Raw genomic sequence first — 13,266 nt, forward strand, 5'->3', positions numbered from 1 at the left:
TCAGCTTCCCTGGCCATAAAAGTAATTTATATCTATGTGAATACCACATAGATTTTTTCCCCTCAGCTTAACAAAGCTTAACAAAGGAAGGCAGGGCAAATACAAGACACCTCCTGCCTGCAGACACACAGGCTTTGACAGGGCAGCTGGAGTGGGAATGGGAAGTCAGTTGGAGATGTCCAGGTGGAGGCTTGGCTGGTGCTCCCATGGACAGCATGGGCTGCTTGGCTGCATCTCTCCCAAGTCTGTTACCAGCAGGCTTTAATTGCATGGTGCTACTGTCAAAATCATGACTTAACAGAAAGAAGTGCCTGTGTTTGGTGTGAGTGTGCTTCATCATTTATTTTAACGTAGGTGCTCAGAAGTGCAGAGGGATTTGTGGTTTAGTTTGGGGGGTGGTGTGTGTGCATTGGTATTTGGAGTGCAATGAAACCTGCCAAAGGAGGTGTCTGCTGTGTGTGTGGGTGCAAGTCAGGCTCCTGCTATTTTGTGAAGTCATTAAACAAGGAACACTTTGGGAAAGAACACCAAAGAGCTGCAGATTATGGGAATGCCGCTGAGCAAAAAGCCTCGATCTTTGTGTGCCTTGTTTGTTTAACACTGGAGAAATAATAAAACCTAATTTAAAACTTAAAAGATTTTCTTAATTTTAAACCATTTAAAGTTATCCCATTGACAAGTAGCACTTCAAAATTTGAGCAAAAAAAGATGATGTTTGTAAAAGCTTCTAATTTTATTGCATTTCAGATCGCCTTTATTTTGCAATTCTGTACCAAAAGCCAAAGAGTGGAGCTGCAAACACCCATTATTTCTGCATAGATGATGAACTTGTGTATGAGAAGTAAGTACCAACTTAGGTTTTTTCACTGTTTTTTTTACAGAAATAAATTAGTCATTACAACAGCAGTGAGGAATCAGTCTCATTGGAGATTTAGTTACATGAGTTTTGTCTTCTAAGATTTACATGCCATGATGATTTATAGGCCTCTGAAGGGTTTCTTGCTTTCCCATCAGGATTTCTTAAAAACATTTTCAAAGCAGAAGCTTTCATTGTACCTATTGCTGTTAGAAGACATAGAAACATGATGCAGACATATAAATTCAGAAGTGCACGTTGTACTGCCTTACTAAAAGGGGTGTCCTTGTTTCTCATATATTAAGTGGAATGCCTGAACTTCCTAGAATCATAGAAGAAAATGGCAGAGTCGATTCAAGCCTTTATGAGCTGACAATGGATATATTATTTCCCCTGTAGTGACCATTGTTTGTCTTTTACATTATGTGGAATGTTGCTAGTTCTTCAGATGGTTTTGATCAAGGGCATGCTTGCTGTTTTTTAACACACTAATCAATCTTTATTCTCTGTGTTTTCTTTCCTCTAGTACTATGAATTGCCTCCTTTTAAAGTAAAGCTTATGAGCTCCTTTTAAAATTGAGTTTAAAAGTTTTTTTGTCACAGAGTGATACAGTAGTGAGAAATAGTTCTTAAAATCTGGGTATTGGTTTTGAATAGTACTGTGTGGAAGCAAAAAAAATTTAGTCCATGTTTAAAGATAACAAAACATTCCTCCAACAAAACAGTATGTATTTATGTAAGAAAGCATGCTTGTTTTTAGAATGGTGTACATATATATCACATGTGTATCATTATTCCTTGCTTTATGCATCTTGTTAAAAAAAAAAGGCATTTACAGGGGTCATGTACAATTTTCCCCCTTTCTTCTAACAGCTTCTATGCAGACTTTGGACCGCTCAATCTGGCCATGGTCTACAGGTACTGCTGCAAGCTAAATAAGAAATTAAAGGTAATGCTTGGGGTTTTTTATTCAAAAGCCAATATTACCGGCTTTTTAAAAAAGAAAAACAAATGGGTCAAAATTTGTTTCACTGTTGTTTATATTGTTTAGGTGCTTTCCTGTTTTCCTAATCCAGCTGAATTCTGAATATGAATGATATATTTTAGTGAGCTGAATTTAGGGAGGAGGATGATCAAGGTGGAAAATCCACTTACTTTTAAGAATCAGAAGATACACAACTGTGGCAGTAACTATCATTAAGCTTCTAGAAAATTAGTTGCTAAATGAATACAGTCTCTTTTATAGGAAAAGCTTATTTCTTGGAATTCTATCTTCTTGGCAATCTGCCAATATTGAGTGAGCTCGAGGGTGTAGTGCTATGTTTTTATTTGAAATGTTCTTTGTTTGACTAAGTCTTCTCTTCTTATGCTGGCATTCTTCAGTAATGAACAACATTTGATCTTTAGTAGCATTGATAGCATTGGCCTGACAGAGGCTGCTCTGCTCACACTGCAGAGTATTTTCTCTTAAGCTCAGTAATGTTTGGGATTAGGCTCTTGATAGAGCATAGTGTCTTTAAAGTGGATTTCTTAAATTAATCAACACAACTGACTACAAGTTAGTTGACCTTCAGTAGATGTTGGAGTATAAAATCTGTTTGGCAGATAAAAAAGCTTATTTTTGTTAATGTCAATCACAGTTTGCCTCTTCAAAAATACTTAGATCTTTAAACTGCCACTGAACTGTGAAAAGTGGGAAATATATAGCACATTATAGAATAAGAATGTAATCTTTTTTCGTTCCTTGATGTCTGTCACAGATAATAGTTTGCATAATTCAGACTTGCTTTATTATTCTTTAGATTGTGGAAGCAATTGGCACCCACAGGTGTGATGTTGCTGCTCTGTCCTTACTGGGGCACAAGCAGAAGTGTCTCTGGCTAAGCCTGAGATAAACCTGTTTAGTAGTCCAGGCTGGTAGGTGGAAAACTTCCACATGGGTAACTGTGGTTTGCCAGAGATGAGATTCTCTGATTTTTGTATACAGGATGCTCTGAAGCAGCACAAGGCTATGTTGCAGTCCCTTTGCATGTGTTGTGTTTGACACGTTAGGATTTCTGGGAACGTATTTCTGCTACTCATCTGGGGTTTTTTTTGGTCTTGAATGCATTGGATCTGGTATCTTGAACAAGTAACATTGCTATTTAAATGCAGAAAATGACATTTTATGATAGCTTAGCAGTTGATCAAAGTGTGTAGTTTCAAGCACATCAGAATTTATTTCAAGGGCCAGTTGGGGGATAACTGCCACCACACATGTATATGTCCTTTCTATGGAAAATGTCATTCCACCCACATTCTAAGATAAATGGAGAAACTGTATGCCAAGCCAATGTGACAGTTTAAAAATTATTTATAATAAAGTTTAGAAATACTTTCAAAATATTTTAATCTAAGCATGATTCTAATCCTTAGAAACAAATACTAGTTGGTTTATCTACATTTGAGTTTGAAAAATGGATGAAAAGGTGTAAACTCTGTAGAATTTTTGCAACTTTAATATACCTGTGATGCTTTTGAGAATGCCACTTTATATTCTCATAAATGGTTGTCTGTTATAAAAGGCTTGAAGTCAAAAATGCTAACTAGAAATACACATGCATTTAAGAAGAAAAAGAAAATATTTCTGAAATTTTTTTCAAAAATTACTTAGGCTGGATACTGGGGAAAATACTGGAAAAATCTAGGTAGGGATGCAATACAGTTTTCCAAAGTTTCTGAAGGACTTCTCTACAGCATTTTTGGTACTTTGCAGCTGGATGAAAGGAGGTAAACTCTTCAGTTCCTCTGATTTCATAAAAGAGAGTGTAAAAAGTCTAAAATGCAAAATCATAATCTTGTTCATTTCTTGATACAGTCATTTTCATTGATAAGGAAGAAAATAATTCATTATACTGGCTTTGATCAGAAAAAGCAAGCGAACGCTGCATTCCTCATAGGCTCCTACGCAGTAAGTATTTAAATTTTTACATCAACTGCTGGCTCTGTTCAGCTTTTCATACTCAATTTTTAGAACTTCAAGATAAAAACAATTATTTTCTCTTGAATAATCAACCTACTAATGTAATTAGAGTAATGTATCACATAATAAAAGAGTTTCTAAAGTCTAGCAGGTATGTGAGTGAAGTTGTATGATTTTACGGTTTTTACCTTCCTACTGCCATTTTTGTTCTTAAGAAGTAAGAGCATCCCTGAAAAAAAATCAGTATTAATATTTTCATTTAGAAAAAATAATTGCTTGTTCAAATTTTGCCTTTCCCCGACCACACAACCTCTTTTTCTTTTTTAAAATAGAAAAACAGTATCTTGCACAATGTATCATGTATCATTTGCCAGTGCATATTTAAATAAGCCTTTCCTTCCCCACTGCTTCTTCTCCAATAGAAAGTAATCTCTTCAGTTAACCTGGGAGAAGTAGTGAGAACATGTGATGGGCTTAGAGCTTGTATAAAGTCTGGGAAGGTACAATGTGGCTGGAAAGGTACTAAGCCAAGCCTGTGACTGCAGAGGGGAAAAGGACTGGCTTTACATCACAATTACATGTATTTGGTACACAAAAATGTAGTCAAGGAATAAAATTTGGAATACTTCAGGATGAAAGCTGTGAAACCATATTCATGTTCTGACTTGTAACACACCTTGGTTGTAAACATTTCTCTTGTTTATGGAGTAATAAAATGAAATGAGAAGCTATGCACTTTTTGATGTTGGAGATTTGAGGGACTGAAGTTCATGTAGCCTTAGGTTATTCTTATTTATTGGCTGCAAAGGCTACATACACAGCACTTTCTGTGATGCAGGCAGTCTCCTTGCTGCCTTTCTGCATCATGCAGGATGTTAATTTTCTGTTCCCTGGGGTTTCTCTGTTGTCTATATTCTATAGCACTTTTTACAAATTGAGAACTAAATTTCAAAATGTGTCACTCTTGGTATTTGAAACACAGGTACTTAGGAATGTTGCTGCAGTCCTGTGCATTCTGAAGCCACATGGAGACTGGAAATATAAGTTACTAAGCTTGTTAGCCATTAAGGGATTATGTTGACAAAACAGTTACAGCTTTTAGGAGAACTGCTTCTTCCTAATTACTTGATCATAATTGAGGCCCAGAGAGCGAGTGGGGACTGGCTTCAGTTATCAGCCGTTGTTTGAAAAAAGTGGGTCTTAGTTTTCCTATGCTCTTCTAACTATTTGTAGTAGTAGCATTGTTTGGCACAGAAGTTGACATCCTGAGCAGAATTTTGGTACAGAAGACTAACTAATGCAAAACAATCTAATAAGAAAATACTGTGGTTGACTATGCAAAGTAAACAGAAAACCTAAAATAAATATTATTTTTGATCACCTGGTAGGCCTGCCATGTTGCAATAATAACATGCAGGTGACGGTGAATGCTTCAACAGTCTTGAATAAAGCGCTAGGATTAATACGTACAGCTTATGACAATCCAAAGCACAGTAATTAAAAATGGAGGCTGTTGTACAGATGAGTAGGCTGTTTTTGCTTTAGAGAGCTGCAGTGAAGGAAGTGGGAGTTGCAGAGTAAAGAAAGGGTGCTCACAGGGATCCACAATACGAGATGACTGCCTAGCCAAGGAATGTGGTAGGGCTAGTTGCAGAGACATGGCATAGGCATGAAAGAGGCTAGTCGAAACCACCAATAGTTCTCAGAGTTTGGAGGAGTGCTTAAGTTACTGTATTGTACACATTGAGTATTTTGGCAGTTTCCCTGAAAGGCCCAGGGGAGAGTGAAGCATAGTAGAAGTATCAGTCACCCCCTTGCATGTAAGCATGTCTGTCTCGCAAATTTGCAAGTCTAAGATACTGAGCTAGCTCTAGCTAGATGCTGATTTTCTTCCCAGTGCAATTCATTTTGGCTTTGGTACTGCTTTTTCTTTTCAGTAGGGTAGTTTTTTCCCAGTTTCATGTAGGAGGGATTCCACTGAAGAAAGATCACAGAAGAAAAACTATGCCCCTGAGTCTTTTTTTCCCCCACCCTGGTATGCTTTGGTGATCTTTCATGAAGAGGCAAGCTTAATTACAGAGCTCTTTGCTCAAGTGTTCACACATACTTGTCCCATATTTCTGCTTTCTGCAAGGGATAATTGGATTGTTCTCTGTGGAGCAAGCAATGATACAGGATCTGTTCAGAATGCTTGATAAACATGTCTATAAGCATATTTCGTGATTGAAAGGAAATATTGGTTGTTTCTTCTTATGTAGGCTTAAGTGTCTCCCTTCTTTAGTTTGGAATGCCTTGCTTTTTGTTGAAGGAAGATACTGGTCAAATCTTTTAGTGAGTTTTTCTGTAATTTTAGTTAACCAGACTGTGTCATGTTGGTAATACTCTTTGTTGCTTGTGCTGATTGTCATAATTATTTGATCTTAAAGGATAAGTTGTAGGTTGATATTGTGTTTTGTTTTCCGTGGATTGAATGTGTTTTCTTACTTGATTCTGGTTTTTTTAGCTTCATGGTAGGTTCCCATTTCAACAGTTAACCTTAGGTTGAGGAACTCTGTAGATAAGCAGTGCATTACTTTGGGGGAGTTCTGCTTCATTCAAGGAAGAGCAAGGAAGTAGAAAAGGATTGTGGCCTTTGCAGATTTAGACAAAAAATAATGCTTGTCTACTTGTGTTGAAAGGTGTTTGATAATTTAAGCACAGTTTTGGGTGCAAGTTGCTCTGTAGGTGCAGGTGCTACAAGTTACTTGTTAGGAAAAACAGGCTGCAAAATTTTCAAGAATAGCAAGGCACAGTGAGTCTGTGATTTCTGTTGTTTTTTTTTTTTAAAACATAGTTACATTTGAACTATAAAACTGTAATAAACTGTATATGACTAGTTCTCCTCTGGGACTTCTATGTCCTCATAAACATTCAACTTTACTGAGCATGTCTTTTCAAAGGCTTGTTGACCTCAAATTTGTATTCTTAATCCAAATATTATAACTTCTGCTTAAAGGAATTTGGATATATTAGCATGATTTATAATTTGTCATATTTTGTTCAAGTGTATATGTGTGTATATATATTGTGTGGGGATATACTCATTTGGACTACTAATGCAATTATGAAAGTCTTCATTAATTGTGATGTGGTAAGGGCAGCTGTTAGTGTTCTTGTTTTCAAGCAAAGTCTGTTCTCAGTCTTTTCTTCACAGTTGATGTGTTTTAATGTTTCCCTCATTCCCCTTCATCTAACTTGTCTTTCTTTCCTCTTCAGTGGAGATAGTTTATCAACTCTCCAGACTACATACTTATTTCTCCCCCCATCCTGCATCTGCTGCTTCCTTCCAGGTGTACTTTGATGTGACAACACAGCCTAACTCAAGCTCTTCAGTATAACATTAGCCTTAAGAGTGAAGAACTAAGTTTACAAATACCTTGTTGTACATGTAGTTTTAGAATAAAATAATATTTTTTTAGAGTAAATCTTAACAATTTAGATCTTAATCCCTTTATTGCTCATCTTTCATCTATTTTAATTCTGAATTTTGTTTCTATATTTTTACAGACATAATGAGAATAATATTCTGATATGTAGATTAGCAAAAATTTGGCACATTCAGCCACATAAAGGTAGCCAGAATTCAGTGTTGGGGTTGAATGTTTACACTTTATTTGGGTGGAGGGGGAAAAGGGAAAGAAGGGAGGGGGGTGGCAAGTTTTTGTTCTTCACCTTTTAAAGAAAAATATTTTCCTTGAAAGCTGTCTGCACTGTTCAGGCCTTACCACACTACCAAAGCAGCAGTGATCTTCTGAGTTGATCTCTACAGTGGCTTCTCTTGATTTTCACCAGGACTTTGCTGTGGGTGAGGAAAGTCTGCTTCTTCCATCATTGCTCCTCCTATATTACGAAAGAAAATGTACCCTCTGTGCTCTTTTCCACCCAATTCCCAAGCTCCCCCCTCTCCCCTTGGCTACATTAACTTAGTAACAGTGTTTTTTTTCTCAGGCCTGGCACTAATTATGTACTTGGAGGGTGACCCTCCCAGGGTACCGCCCCATGAACTGCTGTAATTCAGGTCACCTTCTCCAGGACTCATCTCTGTACTTTGTCTATTTTCTCATCTTCTTTCTTCAGGGTAAGCAGCGTTTCCTTCATCCGTTCTAATCCATAGTACTGGTTTTTTGCCTTTTCAATTTGTTAGTGTCCTTCCTAGTTGTGGGCCTAATGCTGGGTAGAAGCTGGAGGTTGGAGGATCAATTGGAACCCACTGTTGTGATGTGAACCAGCTCTGTTCTTACTGTGACACTTGCAGAATTATCTCTGGCTAAGCCTCAGATAAACCTGTCTAGTGATCCAGACTGGGTGGTGATGAATGGGTAGCTGTGTCAGTGCTTAAATTTAGAGTGGGTAAACCATGTTTACCCTCAGCTATGTTCTGGTGAGAGGTGCTTCATGAGCAAGTGGCAGAGACACAAGATGCACAAAGTACTGACCTTTCATTTAAGCAGAAGTTGCCTGGAGTCTTAGCTGTCTCTGAGTTTGTGTCCTCTAAAATGCTACCTTCTCTGAGTTGTATTTGGAAAATCATGATTAATCTTCACGACAGCATCTTTTCCTGCTGTTTGTACTAGATTTTACTCCAGGATGTTCCTACAAAACTGCTTGTCTCCATAGGAGAAGAAGGGTTGTTCTTTTGGAGGTCCCTCATTTCATAGTCACAGGTTGCTTTCTTACCTGGCATGAAGTAGTGATGTCCCTAGTCCAGTCAGTTCAGGGTTTTTATACTTTATATACTTTCCCTCTGCTATGTAAAAGGTAATTGGAGATTTCTTGCTTTTGTTTATGATGAACAAAGAGAGTTGCCAGAGACAGGCAGTTTTTCACTCTCTGTCACTTTTATCCACTTAATGACTGTGTTTCTGCCAATGACAAAGCTGTTGATCACATACATTTCTTCACTACAACACAAATCCATACAGGAAGCTTTTTGTTCTAATAACCTTGCATTTTAATTTTGCAACATCTAACATTTTGTCCTATAGAATATTGCTCAAAATTTAATCTACTAACTGAGTAGTATATCCAATTGAGGTTTTAATGAAATAAAATACTTAATTCTTTAAAGTTTTAACAACTGTATGAGCTTGTGTTTGAGTCTGGTAACACACAGCAGTTACTTGCATTTGTTCAGAATGGGTGGGTTCAATTATTTGCTGTTTGCAGCACTTCAGGCTGTCATGGGTGAGTGGCATTTTTAGAACATAGTTGTATCACACAAAAGTTGCTTGTTAGCAGTTTAAAATTAATTGTCTCATTATTTTCTGGCTTCTAAGTCAGCATGGTTGATAAAATGTATTATTTAATAGCAGCCTTAAGCAGATTTTTCAGTTGAGGGTGGATAAATATGATTGTATTGAGAACTTCATGGATACGAATGTAAAGTGCTGTTTACAGACTTGAGTTTATATGGTTTCTAACACTAAAACTTATTTCAATAGCCTGTTTAATTTTCCTGAAACAGCAACAAGTTGTGTCATAGATTATTATTACTAAATATGTTTTGTCTTATGCGGCATTACTATTTCACTTGGCGGTGCAATGTATTGAAAGTTAAGATGCCATTTTTAACCAGAGGCTCATTTCCCTTTCCACCAGGAATACTTTGCATCCTATTATGAATACCATTCCAGTGGTTGTAACTCCAGTCTAGGAAATGGTTGCTTAAAAAATAAGGATGGATTGAAAACACTAATGAATCAGACGAAAACATGGCTTACTAAAAGCTCTCATTCTGTAGTTGATTTTAAATGCTCATAAATAAAGAGTGGGTCATCTAATCCTGCAAACCCTTGTATTTCATTGAGTGAACTTGAAAGTGGCTATCTGACTGCATAGCAATGGTGGCAGGAGGAGTTCCTGAGTGCACCTTTCCCAGTGTTCAGTGTTTGGATGGTTCTTGACCATTCACAGAGGTGCCTGTAGTTCCTTAATTAGAAAGAGATGTCCTAAATAAAAAGGACGATAGAGCATTGTTAGTGGTTCAAGTGCTAATAGCAAATTCCTGGTTATATGTTGAAGGTCAGTAGGATATTTTTTTGTATGCATAATAAAAGGAAATTTCTAAATGGTCTGTGTACACAAATGATTGCAGATTGTGATAAAATTATATGTTTGACTTGAAAGATACCAGTTCCTTATAGTAACAATTTTTCTGAAAGGTACTTGTACAAGCAGAAAGTTTCTAAAAGAGTTTAAGAATTTTTCTGTTTGTGTGTGTATAGATATGTATACTCCTATCTGTGCTTGCAAATGACTAGGAAAATTCTAAAAAACTGAACTTGTTGATGTATGCTGCATTGACTAAATTTTTTTGAAAGAAGGCCTTTTTTAAAAAAAATATTTCCCTAACTGCAGGAAAGGAGCCTCTTGGGAAATAATTTTAAAATTCTTATAGTCTTTTCTTCATTTATATATACACAGAAGGATAAAAATTATCCCAGAGAATGCCTTTTTTGCTAAATAACAGCTAATAACATTGCTTAAAATTTATTTTAATATTTTTATCTTTTTAGTAGTCATTTTTGTTGGTTGCTTTACTGGTATTAACCTAAGAAAACAACTTTATTTGTGAAAGTTTCACCATCTTAGAAAGCACAGCAGAAACATAAGTTGTAATCAGCATCTGGACAAATTAGTTTCAGCTGTTGTATATTTTGATTTCTGGAGTTTGTCTTCTCTCATTTCCTCTCCTTCCCCCAGCACATACCTCATTAATTTACAAATATATCTTTGTTTCTTTATTAATCAGATCAACATTTCCATTCTCTTCTTTTCTAAAACTTCAGTTCTGCTTACTACCTTAGAAAGTCCTCTCTTTCAACACTTCTGTCTGCTACAGACATTTGATCAGTACTACTTTCTCTTTTCCGTTTATTTGCTTTCTTTAGTCCTTTGTTCACTCACATCTTTCCAATTGAATTGTTCATCTTTAAGGCTTCAATGGCCTCCTCCAGGTCAGAAGCAGTATTATATTTAGTTTTATATAGATACAGATGTCTTGAAAATATTTTTTGAACAGAATCTTTCCTTAAACACTGACAACTGCATTTTGGTTCGCTTCATGGAGTAGTGTAGGAGCAATCCCAACAAATAATGGGTGTTTATTCTCCATAGGAACAGACTAAACCCAGCTGTTAAGCCTAAAGCTGCTGGAATTATATGGTAAAGATGTCAGATCTTCAGTGGTGGCTCTCTGTCTAGTGATGGAATTCTTTTGGTGCAGACCATTTCCAAATGCAAATGTGTGGCCTGTGCTGCCTTGATATTTGCTACTTCTTACTTTGTTGCTTCAGTCTTACATGTTACCTACATGGAGTTTGGTTCACCCCAACCTAAAAACGGGCCCCACCCATGTTTAGCCTTCCTCCACCCTTGGTTACACCCAGAATTTCTAGCTGGGTATTCCCTTAAACTGTGACAGAAGCCGATCCTGTCTGTACTTTGGCTATCACAGCTTCGTGTTACTCACAGGATACTTGTGAAGTAATTATCTGTTTATGGTCTTTCCCATTCAGTATGAAGGCTATTCTTCCCCTTTGAAGCACTCTACACCATTGCACTCATCCAGCTATTCTCATACTAACCTAATTTTTTTGCAAACACTTTTCACTGAGCACACCATCTGACCATTTCATCAACTGCTGTTTCTGCAGCTGTTCACTTGTTGTGTCTTTTGTGTGTAGTAGTGTCACAGCTGACTGTAGCAGGATCTCTTTGTTTCACAATAAGTTTTCTTGTTAAGTAAATATGCTGTATTTTGGTTCAGTTGTACAATACAAGTTGTATTTTTGCTTTGCAAAATCAGATTGGGTTTTTTAAATGTCCTTGTATGGAGGAAAGTGTTCTTATGTAGCTGTGTTAGGAGAAGTCTATATGCATGTATGTTAAAAAGATGTGTCTAGCAGTTTCACTTGTAATGTAATTTCAGAAGGAGGATCTGTGCTTGAAAAGTAAGATATTAGAACTAACTAACGTATTTTAATACAACACAGTGAAATGGAAAAAAAATGTCTCTTGCAGCTTTTACACTTGTAAAGAAAGGCTTCTGCATTCAGTCTTGTTTCCCTTAGGAAGCTGGTAGCTCAGAAGGGCCAAGGATTTCTCTCATACCTCAGCTGAGCTTTTATATGTGCTTACAAAATGAGCCAGTATTAGTTGCATTTCTGTTTGCCTGTGGTACAATTAGTACTCTGTATACTACCCAGTGTGATAGCCCTTAAGTCCAGATGGACATTAGGTGGAATTTCTTCACAGGAAGGGTGAAGGATTGATTAAAAATTGTAATGGACTGTCCAGGCAGATGGTGAACGAGATATTTAAGGAAAGACTGGACGTGGCACACAGTGCCATGGTCTAGTTGACATGGTTGTGTTTGGGCAAAGGTTAGACTAGGATTATCTCAGAGATCTTTTCCAGCCTAATTGATTGTGATTCTGTTGTCCTGTTTTTTTTCAGGTGACTCATTTCTGGCTACAAACTCTGTCTAATTATTATCTGTTTTCTAATTCCATTTCGTGTCTCAGGTTTGTAAGTTTTTCAGGGACAGGGTTCTTTTCCTGATAAAAAAGAAGGGCTTGATTAGTATAGTTTCTAGCAATATGTGTTCACTGTGCTGCAAGATTCAAATTAGGACTGTATCAAAGCACACAATTTGAAATTTCTTGGAAGATAACTTTTGCATCCCAATCAAGCAATACAGAAAAAAATCAGACCTGCAGAACAGAAAATTAATTTTGCTGTTGGAGTATTAGCTATTCAATGATACTTGGGGAGGCTTTTTAAGTGTGTTTTTTAGTTTTGGGCATATAATTGCAAATATAAATGCAGAAGTTGTTTATCTCTCCCAAGTGAAAGAACACACACACAGAACATGCGGTTTTCATTACTTAGCTATGTCTCAAGAAATATTTATTTTTCTGTTTTCTTCTGCCAGTTTCGAGGGAAGAATGCTCAGAAAATACTTAACACACTAATTGAATCAGGAAAATCAAAGGGGTCACCTGTTGGCCATGTCTGTTTTAGCTGTCTGTTTAGGTTGTGTTTCAAGCTGGGTTTGTTTGTTGGGTTTTTTTAGCAACATCTGTTCTAACTCTCATTTTCTCTCTGTGTGTGTGGAGAGAGGATGTTTAAGGTATGTTAAGCCATTTGTTCAAACTGACTTCGCGGCAGCATCAAAGAAACTTGAAAAGCAATGCCAACTTATTAAAGAAAAAATGTCCAAAGCAACAGAAAGTAAATACACAATGCCTTGATTTTTGGAAGATATTTAATTAATACTCATGAGGATTTTTACTTTCAAGTTATTCTGAGGGAAAATGCCATTAGTATAAAAGAAAAAAATAATTTTACTGAGCATTAGTGAAAATACCACAACTTTTTGTAGACTGTTAAAGCAATTTCAAAGAAA

General features: G+C 36.6%; 1 protein-coding gene across 7 annotated transcripts in view; it reads left to right on the top strand.

The window, feature by feature from the left end:
• Nucleotides 1–13,266, top strand: part of CDC14B (cell division cycle 14B) — a 41,928-nt gene that overhangs the window by 7,417 nt on the left and 21,245 nt on the right. For all 7 annotated transcript variants that reach the window (XM_086869870.1, XM_086869871.1, XM_086869874.1 and 4 more), the window contains exons 2-4: nucleotides 748–841; nucleotides 1,730–1,805; nucleotides 3,714–3,806. In XM_086869870.1, coding sequence (XP_086725996.1) covers nucleotides 748–841; nucleotides 1,730–1,805; nucleotides 3,714–3,806 — 263 coding nt within the window. The remainder of the gene's footprint in view (nucleotides 1–747; nucleotides 842–1,729; nucleotides 1,806–3,713; nucleotides 3,807–13,266) is intronic.

Source organism: Cyanistes caeruleus, chromosome Z, assembly GCF_971803275.1.
Source record: "Cyanistes caeruleus chromosome Z, bCyaCae1.hap1.1, whole genome shotgun sequence".
Classification (NCBI taxonomy): domain Eukaryota; kingdom Metazoa; phylum Chordata; class Aves; order Passeriformes; family Paridae; genus Cyanistes; species Cyanistes caeruleus.